General features: G+C 44.2%; 1 protein-coding gene across 3 annotated transcripts in view; it reads right to left on the bottom strand.

The window, feature by feature from the left end:
• The window catches only part of fgf12b (fibroblast growth factor 12b), a 132,881-nt gene that overhangs the window by 76,632 nt on the left and 38,749 nt on the right, over positions 1-17,500 (bottom strand). The window contains exon 1 of one of the 3 annotated variants that reach the window (XM_063205469.1): positions 7,946-9,602. The exons of the other annotated variants lie outside the window; for them this stretch is intronic. Within the exon in view, the coding sequence (XP_063061539.1) occupies positions 7,946-8,036 (91 nt within the window). The 5' untranslated portion in view covers positions 8,037-9,602. Of the gene's footprint in view, positions 1-7,945; positions 9,603-17,500 lie in introns of those variants that run through there. 3 annotated transcript variants of the gene reach the window in all.

The following is a 17,500-nucleotide window of genomic DNA, read 5'->3' as shown; positions in this document are numbered from 1 at the left end:
ACTTGTAACTTGTTGAAAACAACTTTACTACCATAGTACCGGTGATGGGCAACCTGGATTCTTTCTGAAGCTATAATCAAGGGCCATAGATTCCAAATGACATGTTTTATCTGTCCAACTCAACCAGGTTATTGTCCTAATTAGACAGACATAAACAGGTCATTTGGCATACATGGAACTGAGATTGTAGCTTGTGAATCCAGGATGCCCATTCCTGCATAGCACTACACTACTGTGACATTGCACAGCGTATCTAGAAACACATTACAACTTGCTAACAACTTTGCTAACAGCACACTTATAACAGGGGCCATGTCTTAACGCATTAATATTCAAGAAGCACTAGCCCTAATCTGTTTTGAGGTGCTGTTTTCAGAACAGAGCCTCCTTAAAAAAGGACAAGACACTCAGTTACACACGCTCAGATCTGAGCAGATTCAGGGTCAGGCCAGCGAAGTCCTCTGCTGTCAAAAGGAGTAAAAGTTTATTGCTACGCTGTCCATTGTAGGCAATCACCTTTTTTTGCTCTTCACTCCACAGGGCGTATCTCAGTATAAATGCTGCAAGGCATGATGGGTATAATGGGGCCTTCTGGTCCTCCACTACAACCCCCTCTCTGTGGAAGCGAGAGCAGCAGAGAGAGAGAGAGAGAGAGAGAGAGAGAGAGAGAGAGAGAGAGAGAGAGAGAGAGAGAGAGAGAGAGAGAGAGAAAGATAAAGAGATAAAGATAGAGAGATGGAGAGGGAGAGAGGGAGATAGGGGAAGGCAGAGAGAGATAGAGATAGAGAGAGACAAAGGGAGGGAGAAAGAGGAGGGCAGAGAGAGATTGAGAGAGAGAAAGAAAGAGAGAAACAGCAAGAGATAGACATAGAGATAGAGAGATGGAGAGGGAGGGGGAGAGGGGAAGGCAGAGATAGATATAGAGATAGAAAGAGAAAGACTAACAGAGAAAGAGAGAGAGCGAAAGAGAGAGAGAAAAAAGTAGAGGGGCCAGCTTGGGCGAGACACAGATTGAAAGAGAGAGAAGTGGAGAGAGAAAGAGAGAGGAAGAGAGAGAGAGGGAGAGTGAGAGAGAAAAAAAGAGACAGACAAAGAGAAAGAAAGAAGGAGAAAGAGTAGCGAGGGCCGGGGCTTGGGCGGGCGAGGCACACGGCACGGCAGGCGAATTGATTTCAGATTACCATGCTTAATAACCCCCGATGCGAAACGACAGCCGTCCAAACCGCCACCGCCACCATCATCACGGCCAGCGAAACCCAATCCCAGCTCCGGTGACTTCATTACTCCATCATGAGAGACCCAGGGCCTGCATGGGCTACAGCCCCCTGCCCCCCGCCCCCGGCCCGTGGGCCCCCAGCCCCACCTCCACCACTGCCTGCCCTCGATGCTGCTACAGTATCCCGGCCCCCAACCCCCAGTTCCCAGACCCTCGACTCCCAGCACCCCTACCTCCACGCCCAGGGACACCGACAGGAAGGGGACAAACAGGTCACTTGTCCCTAGCCCAGAGAGAGAAGGAGCCCAAAATTGGGTCCTCTTCACATTGTACGTGTTGGGTTGTGGGGCCCTTTCAGATGACTTTGTCCCGGGCCCCGGCAAAGCTGTCAGCGGCCCTGTCCCACGCCTCCACCACCACCATCACCGCCTGCTTGCCCGCCTCCGCTGCAGAAGGATGATGTATAGTCTTGGAAGTGTGTCGCACCGGAGTGGCACAGATTATGCAGACGTGAACCCAACCGACGGAGACGTTTCTGATTTTTTTTCTGAGCGGCAGGCCTGGACCCACCCTAACCGATTGCAAGGTTCCCTCGCCTGTCAGAGCTACACATTTCAGCTCTTGTGGCCGCAGGGGCCTTTTAAAGAAAAAGAAATGGAAAAGAAAAGCAAGGGAAAGATAAGATGGATAGAAGGATAGATGTGTGCTGAGCTCATAATCAGCATCTCTCGGGTGATTTAATTGGTCATCGCTTTAGTTTGAGCTTATCTAACATTGTGGAGGAGGAGGAGGAGGATGGAGAGAAGGAGAGATGGAGGGGTGATGGATATGAGTGGGAGGTGAAGAGGGAGGTGGAAGAGGAAGAGGAGGAGGAGGAGGAGGAAGAGGAGGTGGAGGAGGAGCAGGAGGAGGTGGAGGTGGCAGAGAGGTGGAGGAGGAGGAGGTGGAGGAGAGTCATAGCACAGAGGAGCAGTGTTGATCACTGATAGCAGCTCAGCAGGGACCTAGAGGAGCCCACAAACTGACAAACACACACACACCGGTATGCGCACACAATCTCTCTCTCTCTCTCTCTCTCTCTCTCTCTCTCTCTCTCTCTCTCTCTCGCTCTCTCTCTCTCTCACACACACGCACGCACACACACACACACACACGCACGCACGCACACGCACGCACACACGCACACACACACACACACACACACACACACACACACACACACACACACACACGCACACACACACACACACACACACACACACACAGTGGATGAATAACACAGAGTTCAACTTGAAAGCAGATCTGGTCCTGATGTAGCATATATAAGTCCAAAGTATCCATCTCAGAGTCCTATATGACACCGGGGGCCTGATATTTATTTTCCAAAAGGTTATAATTACAGAGGTTTTGTTTTTGTCCTGCAGAGGCAAGGTGCTGATTGATGTGATTTCTTAGGTTTCAGAGAGGCAAAGGATGACTTAAAGGTGCAGTGGGTAACATTTTCTACAGTGTGTTCATTATTTGTGATGCCCATTCACAAACTTGTTATTTCTCATGAGTATGTAAAATGGCCACCAGTAATCTTATCGACTTTTAATTTGACATTGGTACTATATGTCCACGAGGAGAGGTCCATGTGCCATCTTTGCCTAACTTCTTTCAAAATAGTGAGACAAACTCAAGATATAAGGATAAATGTATGACTGACACGCCATGAACTAAAAACATCTATGGCATGTGTCACCAACGTGGTGCCCGCGGGCGCCAGGTAGCCCTCCAGAAGCTTCTGAAGTGCCCACCAAGAATGTTATTACACAGTGACAACTAACAGATTTTATTCACAGTTAATGCTTTTCTTATACTAAATATGATATTATTTATTCTTTATAACCTAACAGCAAGTTATCATTTAATAATAGTGTGATTTGAGAATGATGCCAAGACAGCAGTAGAGGATTTTGAACAAAAATAGCCCTTGGATAGCCCGCAGTAGTCCTTGGTAGCCCTTGGTAGCCCTCAGACCCAGAAAGGTTGGGGACCCCTGATCTATGGGCTTCATATTGCCACGTCTGAGCCCATAGCCAGTTTGAGGAGGACAAGGGATATTTTACAAGAGCCTTTAACACAGAGCCTCTGTTATACAGCTTTATTGTCACCAAAATTGTATTGACCAAGTCTTAATTGGTTAGGCAAGACTCTCTGTATTGTCTTAGTAATGTTGTTAGTAGGGATGCACAGGATCCAAGATCCGGTTCCGGATCCAGCAGGATAATAGGGTTTTTCACAGGATCCGGATCCGTTACCTAAAAATCAGGATCTGGTGCATCTCTAGTCTAGGTTTTTCAGTCAGTCTTTCACAACCCCAATTGCTGCATCGAGTAAAAGAACTTTGGAAGCGGCCAGTGCAGGCAGTGTGGCAGTAGGCCAATGAGTCTAAAAAATAGTCTGAGGCAACGTAATAAAAAGGGCCCACGTGTGCGAGTAGGCTATGTGTTTCAACCCTTTTGTAGGATCCAGTATCCGGTTCCGGATCCGGCAGGATATTAAGCAGTGGATCCGGTATCCGGCAGGATCCTAAATATCAGGATGCGGTGCATCTCTAGTTGTTAGGATGTAGTGGAGTGTTTGCAGCAAAAAGTGAACAGGCCCCCGTCGACAGGTGAAACTGCAGTAAGTACGGGTGAGAAAGATTTACAAGCCTCGTAGTGCAGATGGGCCTGTCTACAATACACTCATTGCGGAAAAGGCTCAACTACATCATAACAACATTGCTGTGACATAAGATTACCGTAAGATGAGATGACTTGCTCATTGTCATTTTGGTGGTAATAAGGTTGTAGCAGTTGCTCTGTGCAAAGGGGTTAAGTGATATCTACATTTGACAAAATATACAATACATGGAAGCGAGTCAGCCTTTGTATCGTTAACCCCTCAGCACAGAGCCTGTGTTATAACCTTACTGTCACTAAAATTGTAATGTCTGTCTTAATCTGTTACTTAAGGCTCCCGGTACTGTCATAACAATGTTGTTATGATGTATTTGAGTATTTTCAGCAAATAGTGAATAGGCCCGCCGGCAACGCCATCTGCACTACTCACATGCACTATCTTGATCTACATTACCTAATAAGGGACACATGCCACTCTGAGTTTCTCATTTCTGCTGGGCATTCTTGCTATGGCAAGATGAACTGTGAAAAGACTTCACATAGTACTACACTATTACGACATGACACAGAGTCCTACACAGAGTAATATAGTACAACGATTTGGCTATTGCCATTCTGGTACTGTAACAAACGTATTACAAGGGCCATGTCTTACACTTAGTGCATTAAGAGCAAGAAAGAGTGATTCAACTATTGAACAGTATATTCAAGTACTGACATCTACATTAAGGTAGTGAGGATTCTCCACACTTGCTCTAATGAAGGGAGAAGGGGCGATAGCGTATGTGTCTTGGAAGAGGAGAGGAGATGTCTTGGTTTTGGCCTCTGCTCAAGCCAAGCTGACATGCTGCTGGAGGAGAGCCACAACTAAAGCAGCGAGATGGAACTCGGCAAACTGCAAAACAAGCATCAGCCGCCCCCTAAAACAAACACATTTGCAGCTGAATTTTAAGAGGACTGTCAGCTGTGAGTGAATCAAAAGGGCAGCCACCACGGGCCTCGTGAAACATGATGCAGACAAGCAAACACACATCTGCAATTAGCAAGCACTGTGGTTAACAATGAATATCCCAATGAACAATGAATATCATGAATATCAAAGACAGGAAGCTCTGGTAGTGTGGTGTTGACAGTAACTGAGGTTATCCGGAGGTAATGTTACAATGAAAAAAAAAATGGCAAAAAAGACACTTAGCTATGTAGCTTTTAGTACAAAAGATGCCCACTCTGGATTTGAATGAAAGCATAGTGAAATAGTGGATTGTCCTACATTGTTTGATAAAGTGCCACACACATATACAATTAGCATACCGGGAATCTCAATGAACCAAGCAACTTCATCAATTATTGTTTAAAACCTTGTGTCTTACTACTTTCTTTCTTTTTTCTTTTTTAATGTATATTGTTTAGGGCTTTTTGCCTTTATTTCTGACAGGACAGTGGAGGAGAGACAGGATATGAGTGGGGAGAGAGAGACGGGGAAGGATCGGCAACTGGACTGACTGGAATCGTTCGGCCTACCATTCGGCCACAGCAGGGCCTTACTACTTTCTTTACCTTCATGTGCCTAAGTGCACTGTGGCTTGTACGTAGGATGTGTATTGGCCTGCGAGATGTATCATTTCTTTTGACAGCTTTTACCCTCTCTGCCTCTACTGAATTTTCTCTCTCTCTCTCTCTCTCTCTCTCTCTCTCTCTCTCTCTCTCTCTCTCTCTCTCTCTCCTGTTTACTTCATACGGGACTGACTTTACACTGACTTTCAAACTTTCAGTCACCGCTTAAATATGTATTTTGAAACCGTGGAGCTTAAAATCTTCAGGCTATATCAGTTTCAGACCCCAACCGACAATAAAAAATGAGTATTCAATAACGTGATGAGTAAGGTATTGAGCTTGGTTAAGGGCAGAGAAAAACAGAAAGGATGTTTCAGCAAAATAACACACAGAGGATAATACTACTGCATCATTGTAAAGATTTTACGACTTTCTGTGCGCTTGTGTGTGTGTGTGCGCATGCTTAAAACACAGGCATCAATCTTAAGCTCCGCTACTACAATCTGCACATACGTATATACTACCCTTGAGCAGCAAGCACTTCAGCAAGGTTGCCAGGTCTTGTGACAGGCTGTCCGCCCCGGGTCTGGCAGGAAGAGAGTGCGGTGCTCTGGGGAGGATTTACAGCCAACCAGGAGACACCAAACCCCCTGACCTTGGCAGGACGGGCCTGCGACGAGAGAACATGGAAAGTGTCGCTTTTCCGGCTCAGTTTACTGCGGAAGTGAGAGGATTCCAAAAAATCCTTCACAGGCCGGGGGAAAAATGCAAAAGGCGGAAAACACCGTGCTGTGCTGTGCTGTGCTGTGCTGCACTGCTGTCCTCACCCCCCCTCCCCTCCCAAGGGGACTGTGAGTATCAGGGCACAGGACTGGGATGTCTTGGGTGAAGTTTCGTCAGATGATACCCTTTTTAAAGTATGAAAAAAAAATCATCAGATCATTTAGGGTAGTTGATGTGCAGAGGATGCAGTCTCTGCAGATAATGTCCTGAAAACACCTCCTGGCCCTGAGGCAAAGTCACAGCAGGGTTACTTCTAAGTACCAACCTATCTTTTCCCACGGGCTTTGTGGCTGCGACCTTTGTACAACACCACAACACCAACACCAGAATAGTCTGCGAGCTCCCTTCCTTGTCTTAAGTGAAAGGTGAGCGGTGAGTGACTTGGTCAGGACCCCTCTCTCAAGCTGGATGACTTGCCTCCCTGTCCCATGGCGGAAGTGCTCTCTCTCTCTCTCTCTCTCTCTCTCTCTCTCTCTCTCTCTCTCTCTCTCTCTCTCTCTCTCTCTCTCTCTCTCTCTCTCTCTCACTCACTCACTGCAGTGTTTGTCCTTCTTGTGTTGTGGAGGCAGCAGGGACCATGTGCGGTCCCCATGGGGTGGCGTCTTGCCCTGGAGAAAAACTGCAAACGCAGCGTAAACTCCTGAAATACAATTCAAGAGTCCGGTGGTGCTCGAAACGCGCGCGAAAAAAAAATCAGACGAGGTACGCAGAGGGACCTTCTTTCAGATGCCACTGCAGTTACAAACAGGAAGAAAAAAAGTGCTTTCACATCATTTTTCGTGGCCAAGAAATGAAATGGAGAAAAAAAATCAGGAACCAACAGGCACACTGCAGGTTTCTAATAAAACTGGGCGGTGTGTGGGGCGTTGGTAATGTATTGTGGGGGAGATTGTTTTAGACGTTTCGCTAGGAGGGTAGCATGGGTGCCTTGCCTGAGCGCTGTCCAAGGTCCTGGATTCGCAAGTGGCGCATAATTCTACAAGATGACATGTCTTCTTCCAGCAATTGTTTGTTGTTGGTGATGGTGACGCACAAGACAAGATGGTATAAACTATTGTTTACAGGCCCTTGAGTAGAATCAAAGATAGTTGGTGACAACAATCAAGGCAATCAAGGTTTGAGTTACAAGGCATCCTGTGCAATTAGCTTTGCTTACATGATTCTTAATTTAAGCACCATGTTGTTTCAGACTATGGAACGAATAGTTGCCATTATTCCACTTGGGCAAGTGTGGGGTTTGGGACATAAATAAAGAGCATGCTAATTATAACATTTCCTGGGTTTAAACAAAAGAAAAGAAAATACAGACGCGAAAGTGGTTCTACAAACAACAACAGGCAGAGTTAAAGTTTCACAGTTTCTGGTTCGGGCAAGACATCGACAAACGCTGCTACATAACAGAGCTAATTTAGAAAAGCCAAGCGATTAGGCTACAAGCTAAAGTGGTCCAAATGAAAAGATCCCTTTAGATTTCATTGAAGGGGCGTTCAGATATCGAACAAAGCGTAATACAGACACAGCGAAACAAAAGGAGTGTCTTATCATGCTATCCAAACTCCAAACGGTGATCAAGGAAAGGAAACTGTGTACGAAAAGATGAAAAGACAGCGCTTCACATTTTACACAGAACCACTACACATTTAACTCCATCCAATCACTTCAGTCACTACAGCACACACAGCACAACGCGGCGCGAGGGAAGGAAGCATGCAAGATGTCTCACCGCTCGTGCTTGTAGTCTGCTTCGATCGCTTTCCACAAAGACACTGCAGCATATGAGCTCCTTTCTTTAGGAAAAGCCTCAGAATCTTCATTTGATTGGGGTTAGTGGGGTCCTCTGTCAATCCGCGCAATCTAACACTGTTTCATGAACTGGGGGGTTGATTAGGCATAGTAGCCGCGTCGAGTCGATCCAGACTCACCTACAGGCTAGGCTCGGTTCGGTGGAGTTCAGAGGATGGACAGAGCCGGGAGGGCGCAGACAATAGGGTTCAACACGCCGAACCGATACATACTGACACTTTCCCCCCTCAAATATCATGAACATGAGCAGGTAAGAAAGCAAAGCAGGGCCTCTCAGTCAGTCGTTTCGCTGCACAAGGACGTCAGAATAATTCCTCCCTGCCCATGCCTCTGCTTTCATAAACGGACACGGAATAAGAGCTCCGGTACGAGTGCGCGGGGGTAAGTGACAGGACTGCCACGAATGAGGTAATGCGGGATATTCATCCTCGGTGATAACGGTTTGGGGTGCAAGGGAAGCCAGGCGACGATATGTTAAAAAAAAATCCTATTGATACGCGAGCGAGGGGAAGGGGAGGGAAACGCTAGGTATCGCCTACGTCAGTTGGAGGCTGAATTTAAAGCGAAAGTAGCGCCCTCCGGCAAAGGAGTGACACAATCTTTGGGGGCGTGCGGTGTGGTTTGCACGCTGCTGTGGAGGCTGGAGTGACAAGCTCTCTCATTTTCACACATGTAGGGATCATGTTGTGAGTTAATAGGATTATGGGTCATACATTGTCGTATTTAGTCGTGTCATGATGCCAAATAGCTTGGTATGACATCGTGAACATGACAATGTAAGAAATCTCTTTCAGAAACAGTTGTTGTGGGGAAATGAGACGAGGTGTCACATCACACCATGATGATTAAGTGAATGGAACGCTTCCTATATGGCACCAACTGTATCCTGTTCAAACTACCATACGGCAATAAACACACCATTGTGAAATGGTGGTACACAAAAGTTATTTACAGCGCTGGAAAGAAGAGACTTCAATCCCTTTGGGTGCGTGGGCGATGATGGAGTATAGCCATACTTTAATAATAGCGAGCCCAAACTCTAGGTGATTGATGGTGCCTTTGTTTTGAAATGCCTAAATACAAATAATGTGTGAGTGTCCATCAATGTCAAACGCGTAATTAATCGGTTCCAAGCACCAGCACTATGCCAATCTCACACACTGCGCAGGGGCAGGGCGCACACTCCACTTCTTGGCAACATGACGAGCACAAGTCAAAGGGAGCGTGTGTGTATGTGTGTGTCTTCAAAGCCTTTCTCCTTCCACATGAGGGCGGCGTTGTGCAGTGAAAGCACAGCACCACAGCACACCAAAAACAGCACACCCGCAATAAACAGACATGTGCGCGCGGGTCTGGGTCTCTCGCAGTCTCTCCTCCAACGTCACTGCAAAGGGCCCCTCCGCACACTCGCTGACGTAAGTACGTCGGTGCCGACGCACACTGAATTAATTCAAACATGAATGACACATTTCCATCATTGCTGAATTGATTCCGCCTCGCGACTGACCATATAAAGCAGGTTACACCTGAGGCCACAAAATGGCAGGCTGCATATGCAATTGGCGTGCATGTAAAAATGATACCAGCTATTGATCCAGCCAGTTGCAGTGCAGCAACTTTTATCTGGTAATAATTCAGTGATAGTCTACCTTTGATTGAGTTTGATTCGTGCTGATAGAATAAACACTATTTTAAAAAATATATATATTTAGAAGAGTGTACAATCATAAGGGCGTTGCGTTGTCTGATTTTTTTTTTTAAATGCTTGGTTTGGTACTTGCTTTTATATGGTTATGTCTTGGTTCGGTTAGAAATGTATTTTCTAGCTTTTGTGCTGTGCTTTCTAAGTATGGTAGCCAGGGAAGTCGATGGGGGGGGGGGGGGGGCAGCAAAGGGGTCAAGTTACCCCGGGCCCACGGAGACTGGGGGCCCAAAATTGAGTTTTCATTACATTGTAGGCCTATGTTTTGGATTAGGGGCCCTTCCAGATGACTTTGTCCCGGGCCCAGTTAAATCTGTTTGGCGGCCCTGATGGCAGCAGTCCTGTGACAGCCTTTGCCCATATAGTAATGATGCACTGCAGCTTTTTATACTATTTGTTTGTCTCCTCCTGAATAATGTATGGGCCTGTCTGGAGAAGCTAGACAATTCACACTATACATACATATTGTCTCTTACACACACACAAATACACACATACATGAAACACACACACACACACACACACACACACACACACACACACACACACACACACACACACACACACACACACACACACACACACACACACACACACACGCACAGAGAGAGAGAGAGACAGAAAGAGAGAGCGAGCAAGAGAGAGAGAGAGAGAGAGAGAGAGAGAGAGAGAGAGAGAGAGAGAGAGAGAGAGAGAGAGAGAGAGAGAGAGTCTCCATGATACAGTAGGTGATGAAATCTCGGACTGGCATGTTGAAACGAGACAGAATACGAACCAACACAGCTGCTGTGGCTGCCTGCCTTTAACAGCCCTTTCCCACAGTGCATGGGCCTCATCACCCCCCCTGATGCAAATACTACAGACCAGTGTTTCGTAGCCTCTTACTGCAGAGTGGGTCGCCGGGGGGCCTATTCACTATTTGCTGTTACCAGAATGGCAATGACCAAGTTGTAGTGCATTACTAAAGGCCCTGTGTTATGTCATAGTATTGTAGTACTATGGTAGTTAACTTTTCAATGACTATTACAGCGTGCCACAGGAGGTACGGCGTGCATTAAGGGGCTACATTGTGGGTCTGGACTTGGGACCCAAAAGAGGGGTCCTTGGTGGGTTGCAGAGCTGTGGTGTACAAATGTATTCATTCACCTTTAACTCACAAGACATGGTATTGAATAATGACAAAGATAAGGCATTGATAATACTCCTCTCTAGTGGTTGAGACATGCTCATGTCATGCTTATGTCAGCGTGAAATGAAGATGTGATTTTTTTTAAATCATTTAAAAATATATAATTATTAGAATACATTGATTTCACGAATACAGTCAGTACACCTATGTCACATGCAAACACTACAACACTACAACACACCAACACATTTGTCGATAGTGCATCAAACAATTTTAGGTCGCAACACAATGACCATGGAAAATTGAGAGTCCCAAGACTATTCCAGTGATATGCTGTAGACACTCAACAAGGCCAAATCACCATACATATCCCAAAGCCCACCACAGAAATCAAGAAGCCTCTGTCAGCATGATACTAGCATAGCAGTGCTATAACTGGCTTAAAGAAACACAAGGCAGCCTTTGAATTCTGTAATATCAACAATGGTATGATGATGACTAGGGCTATAACAGTATTGTATTGAACCGAAAAATCGCGATACACACGATATGAGTCACAAGTCACAATACTTTATCGTGATACAAGGAGGCAGTATCGTGATACACCTCTTCAAAGTTTTGTTACCATCAGTCCAGAAAACAACCACAAGATATGGAGTGATACTGCTTCCAAGCTTCAAATCATCATCATCATCATTATTATATTTAAACAAATATATATTAGTAGCCTCTTGTAACCTATTCTAGGTGTACCGAACCGTAGGGCATACATCTTGAGACGAACCAAATCGTGAGTTGAGTGTATCGTTACAGCCCTAATAATGACTGAAAATGGCAATTATGCACTCAGCAAACACAGTCCAGAACAAAACGTGTGATTTGAAATGCGTTGAAAAATATTCAAAAATGCATTGTGTATTCCGTTCCTCAAGTCGAATACTTCACGGTATGTTGAAAAGTACAACATTATTATAGAAACAAAGAGATGAGGAGGGGGAGAGTAATCATTTAAAAATGAATAACAACATTAGAGAGAGCTGCACTATGCTGAGGGGAGCATCTCATGAAGCATGGAGGCCTGCCCCCAAGAGATGATGTGGTTGTACAAGATGTGAAATTATTGGGTAACTAAATAATAATAAGAATGGAATTAACATTGATAAACTAAAAATGAAATAAAGGAAGAAAGTAAGAAAACAAGGGCAGAACTGCATATATGACAATAACGACAGTCTTTAGTAGCACATTACTACTTGATCATTGCCATTATGGTGACAACAAAATTATGATAGTGTCCATGTCATGTGTTTTTTCTCCAGTGTCACAAAGGTTTGATAGATTTGCTTTGGTTTTTCTTAATCTCTAAAGCAGGTGTTCTTTGGCTCAAGGAAAATAGTCACTTAGAACTAGAAAAACTCACACGTCCAGGACTTAATGCAAGACATTTTAAACTGCATTGTGGACTCCAACTTGCACATTGTAACTGATTGATATGTCTTCTTCAGAGCACCTCATGTGTACATAGTAGAATACATAGGGTAAACTATGGATTGTTCACAAAATGACCACAAGAGGGACACATTGTTCAACCTTCAAGTAATATTCATTTGGAATGTTTCAAGGAGAACTATTTATTGTGGCCTTTAGGAATCAATGATTGTAGATCTCATAACCTGTGAAAGTTGTTAGTTTTACCATATTGGGTGTAAGATGTTTTTGTGTGTGGCATGGAGTAACACCAGCTGACGAGTGAGTACAAGACAGACTCAAAGATGGCCCGGGGCCCCTAGACAGCTTACTGTGCACCCTGACCCCTGGGAAGTGGGGCCCCTAGGCTGCAGCGATATCTAGCCTATGCATTAATCCAGCCCTGTACCTGCTACTTGATTATTATTTCATTACTTGAACATTCTCTTTGTAATAGGGACTTGGGAAAGTGTTAGAGAATAGGCTATAGGAAGAAGCGACTTGTTCGCAAAGCATCAACCCATCACAATCACATTAAAGGCTTTTAAATTTAATCTAGCAGTGTGCCTTTGGAAATCCTTGGGAAGACAACCGCAACTACAGAAATTAAGTTTGACCATATTTTTTGTTGAAAATAACAATGTTTCAGATAACATTTGGTCCCACTCAAAAATAACGTTACTTTCCTCTTTGTTCAGTGTAACATTTTCAGAGTTAATTTGACTCAATACCATGTGCTGTAGAGTTACACTGGTTACCTGCAGAGTTTACTCTGAAATATTAACTCCCTATTTTTTTTTTTACTATGTAAAACATTACTTTGAATTCTATGACTTACTCCAGTCAGGTCTACGGCAAGAAACTGATCTAAACTTTAACTCTGCATGGAGTTGTAGAGTTTAACTCATCATTTTTATCACATAAAATAAATATAGAAGACAGAAGTGATGTCAGGAAACTTTAAAAGTGAATTGCTATGAACCTACCTACCCTACATTGAGATAGATGTTCAAAATGAGTTTTGTCAATTCCTCCCGACCGCTAAAAACCCCCAAATGATGCGCTATTGATCATTAGAGGGTTACCACCACAGCAGAGTTTTCTGTCATCTCGCAAATCAAATGATGCTGGAATGGGTCCTGTGCCCCCAATGAATTAGTCTGTGGCCCAACGGTAGAAAGTACTACTCCAGTCCTCTCAGGCAAATTTATTGATACAACCAACCGCGCTGGCCGACCTCCACGGCTGACAAATGAGCTCAGACTTCATCACCATTTTTAATGCAGAGGGAGGCACTGCACCGCGCTGTGGTTTCAAAAACTAAATGGGAAAGCTGAAATGATTAAAAAATAAACTAAGGCCCAGCCGTAGCTTAAGCAGCTGGGTGCTGGATTGCTGCGGCACGTTCGATTTCCGTCTGGAGCTCGTTTCCTGATCCCCATCTCTCTCTCCTACTCGCTTTCTGTCCTACTCCTCACTGTCTTGTCTAAAGGAAGTTGACCACCCCCATATACATATACAGTATATTAAAACTAAATGTGGGCATGAAAGGTATTATTTCAGACTAGGAAGTACAGTATGAGAAGTTAAGCCTGGCAAACCAGATTATAACATGAAATGTAGGCCTATAGAAAAAGCTGAAGCTTGTGGATAGAAACAACAGTTGGCATTCAAACTGCTTTACTGCAGCACATAATTTGTCAGCACAGCTGTGTTGTCACCGTAATAGGCGTGCACCAAAGGTTTGCTACACAGATTCAGAAAAAAATGTGTTTGCTACTCATGGATTGTTTGAGGGACAGAATATGGCCCAGCCATGATGATCCCCTATAGTGCGATGATGGAGCAATGCGCCCTGCAAAACATATTTTCTGCTGCTAGAGTTCATCTCTTTTGCCACGTTGACAGAACGTCTAATTGCTTGGTTAAGAATAGCAACACAAACTGTTACCATCAACAGAATTGCCATTCCCTTGTATTCTGATGGCATCATTTTGTGTATGTCTGTGTTTGTGTGTACAACTGTGACATTATTCATATGAACAGTTAAGCTCTTTGTATGTGACACACAAATCATTCTGTGCCAGGCGGTTGTTTGAAAAGTGATGATTGACACGATTGACAGATTGACACTGTGGCCCCCGCACAGAGGAGGGGATAAACTCCTGTGCTAAATAGATGCTGACATAGAGGACACCTAAACTGGTGTGGGAAGACTGAAATGAGTGGCATACTGACACCTAACAATCCATGTCAAGTGGCCAAGTCACTGTGTGTGTGTGTGTGTGTGTGTGTGTGTGTGTGTGTGTGTGTGTGTGTGTGTGTGTGTGTGTGTGTGTGTGTGTGTGTGTGTGTGTGTGTGTGTGTGTGTGTGTGTGTGTCTATCTGTCTGTCTGTCTGTCTGTCTGTCTGTCTGTCTGTCTGTCTGTGTGTGTGTTCGGTGTGTGGCGTGGGTGACATATTGACACATAACAATGCATGTTGAGTAGCCACGTCACTGTGTGTGTGTGTGTGCGTGTGTGTGCGTGTGTGTGTGTGTGTGCGTGTGTGCGTGCGTGCGTGCGTGCATGCGTGCATGCGTGTGTGCATGTGTTTGTGTACGCACCTGTGCGTGCATATTTGTGCTTGGGCATGTACGTGTGAAAGCCCACACTACCCTACATCTGCCTACGTCAGAGTTTGGATAAATACTTTGAGTTTGCATTTGACTAATACACATTTGAATGTGCGCGTGTGACATCTCCGAGGTGAGAGATTATCATGTGTGAGGCGAGCAAGAGAGAGAGACAGGAAGAGAGGAAGTGAAAGAGAGAAGGAGAGAGAGATGTGTGAGACACATGATCAGTGGTCTGGGGTATTTATTTGATGTATTTTTATACGTGCTGAGTCTTGTTTAATGCCATCAGCAGTACGAGGGGAAGGGGACACACACGGCTCACATAGCGCTAACACAGGAGACCTAGCCCTCACTGTTGACTGCAAACGCTACCATCACTACAACAACTCCAGGCTCCCAGGCAGTTTGTTTTCATTAGTTACCCACAGAAGAGTAACAAAATCATGAATAACATTTCTGCTTTGCTACTGCGTACAGGGTTAGATTTAATATTAAGAAGTCAACCAGTAACCTATTTGCATTTCCATGTAAGGGTAAACAGATACAGTAAGTCTTTACTTTAAATCTTTAATCTGTTGTCATAATGGGTGTAGTCTTTATAATATTCTCTCACTAAAATATGACTTTGACGACTATAATCTACTTCAGGCAGGTCTGACTTAACAAACTGATAAATTAACTTGAACTCTAGACCGTTTTTTTTGTAATGAAGCTGAACTCACCGTTTATGTCATTGCACTTAACTATAAATAGAAAAGTGATAAACGAAAACTTTGAAAGTAAATTGCCGCTAACCTGCTGAGATGTTCAAAATGAGTTTTGTCAATTCCTCCCGACCACTAAAAAGCCCCTAAATGATGCGCTATTGATCATTAGAGGGTTACCACAGCAGAGTTTTCTGTCATCTCACAAATCAAATGGAGCTGGAATGGGTCCTGTGCCCCCAATGAATTAGTCTGTGGCCCCACAGTAGCGAGTACTACTCCTCTCAGACAAATTTATTGATATGAAATGAGGAGCTGGCCGACTTCCAGGCAGACAAATGTGAATGGCAAACAGGTAAAGTAAACTCAGACTGATAAGCAATTATGTAGAGTGGAGTAAAGTAACTTCATGGAATGTTAGTGATGGGGACAATGAAATTCTAGGGTGTTTTGTTCGGAGTCGGTATTACGTACCTACGTCACAATAGCGATGCGCGTCCTTGTTGCAGACGACATTTGATTCATCGCCATGACAACCATCCCTACCGTCCCTAACTGTCCCTAACTGTCCCTAATCTTAACCCTAAACCTAACCTTAACCCTAAACCTAACCCTAACCTTAACCCTAAACCTAACCCTAACCCTAACCTTAAAGGACAAGTTCAGTCAATTTCAACATGCAGTTGTAATGCTCACACTACCCTGGACTTGTCAGTACCTGAGATTTTTTTTTTCTTCTTCAGCCGTTTCAGAGATCCTGGTCATTGTAATGGGGGCAGCGCTTTGTTTACATTTCAAAAAAACATTTTTATTTATTCCCAAAAACATCCAAAAGGTTATGAAACATCAGCAGACATCTAGCAAACAGCGGTAGCTTTTGGGAAAGTATTTAGAGTAGGCCTATGTTAATTTTTAAAAAAAGATGTAAACAAACTCTGCCCCCATTATTGCTCATATCTCGGAAAGGGCTGAGCTGAAAAATGTGGCATCATCGGGTACTGAGAAGTCAAGGATAGCGTGAACAATACAACAGCATATTGAAATTGACTGAACTAGTCCTTTAACCCTAAACCTAGCCCTAAATCGCTTGTTTAAAATGGCCTTAAACTAGTGAGTCCCAGTGCAGTGCCCATTGCAGTTCGGCAACGAGGACGCGTATCGTAGGCACGTCCGGACGAAATACCGTAGTTTTTGTGAGTCCCGTTAGTGATGGTTTATGCACTATCGGAGAGCTGGTATGAAACACGGATGACGCACAATATTTCAGTTACTGTAAATATGAATTGAAACACATAGATAAATAAATGATTAGAAATTGTTATGGCCAACTAACACTTGATGTTACATGTAAGGTTCTTCATAATAGAAACGATTGCTACATGTAAGAAACTCAGATGACACTTGGCAGCTACACTCGGTATAAATAGGCCAATTTAGGTTGAGCTCAATAACTCTGTTTACAGAGGAGACCGAATTTGGAAGACATATTGCAGATTGAGATAGAGCATCATTTTTTAATCTAGCCTATGTCTAAAACTTTGTTTTCGTACACTTGCAAACAAGAGATTTAACTATTTTAAGCTTCAGAGCTTTTGATGTTTAATCAACTCCCAAATCCAGAAAGTATGACAACAGAAATGCTGATGCCAGCTTTAAAAAACTGTTTCAACCACATTTTAAGTAGTGAAAAGCTTCTTCTATCACATGGCTCTGAGCAAAATATCCCAGAATTAAATAGCAAGAGCATATGTGTTCCAGCCTTTTTCTGAACCAGCTGCTCCTAATCAGCAGACTAATTGGCCAAACCACAGGTGCAAGAAATAAATAAGCTTTTAATTTCTTCAAATTAGTGTCTG

Source organism: Engraulis encrasicolus, chromosome 8 (genome assembly GCF_034702125.1).
Source record: "Engraulis encrasicolus isolate BLACKSEA-1 chromosome 8, IST_EnEncr_1.0, whole genome shotgun sequence".
Taxonomy (NCBI): domain Eukaryota; kingdom Metazoa; phylum Chordata; class Actinopteri; order Clupeiformes; family Engraulidae; genus Engraulis; species Engraulis encrasicolus.
The sequence above is the reverse complement of the archived record's forward strand: the minus strand, read 5'-3'. Positions and strand labels throughout refer to the sequence as shown.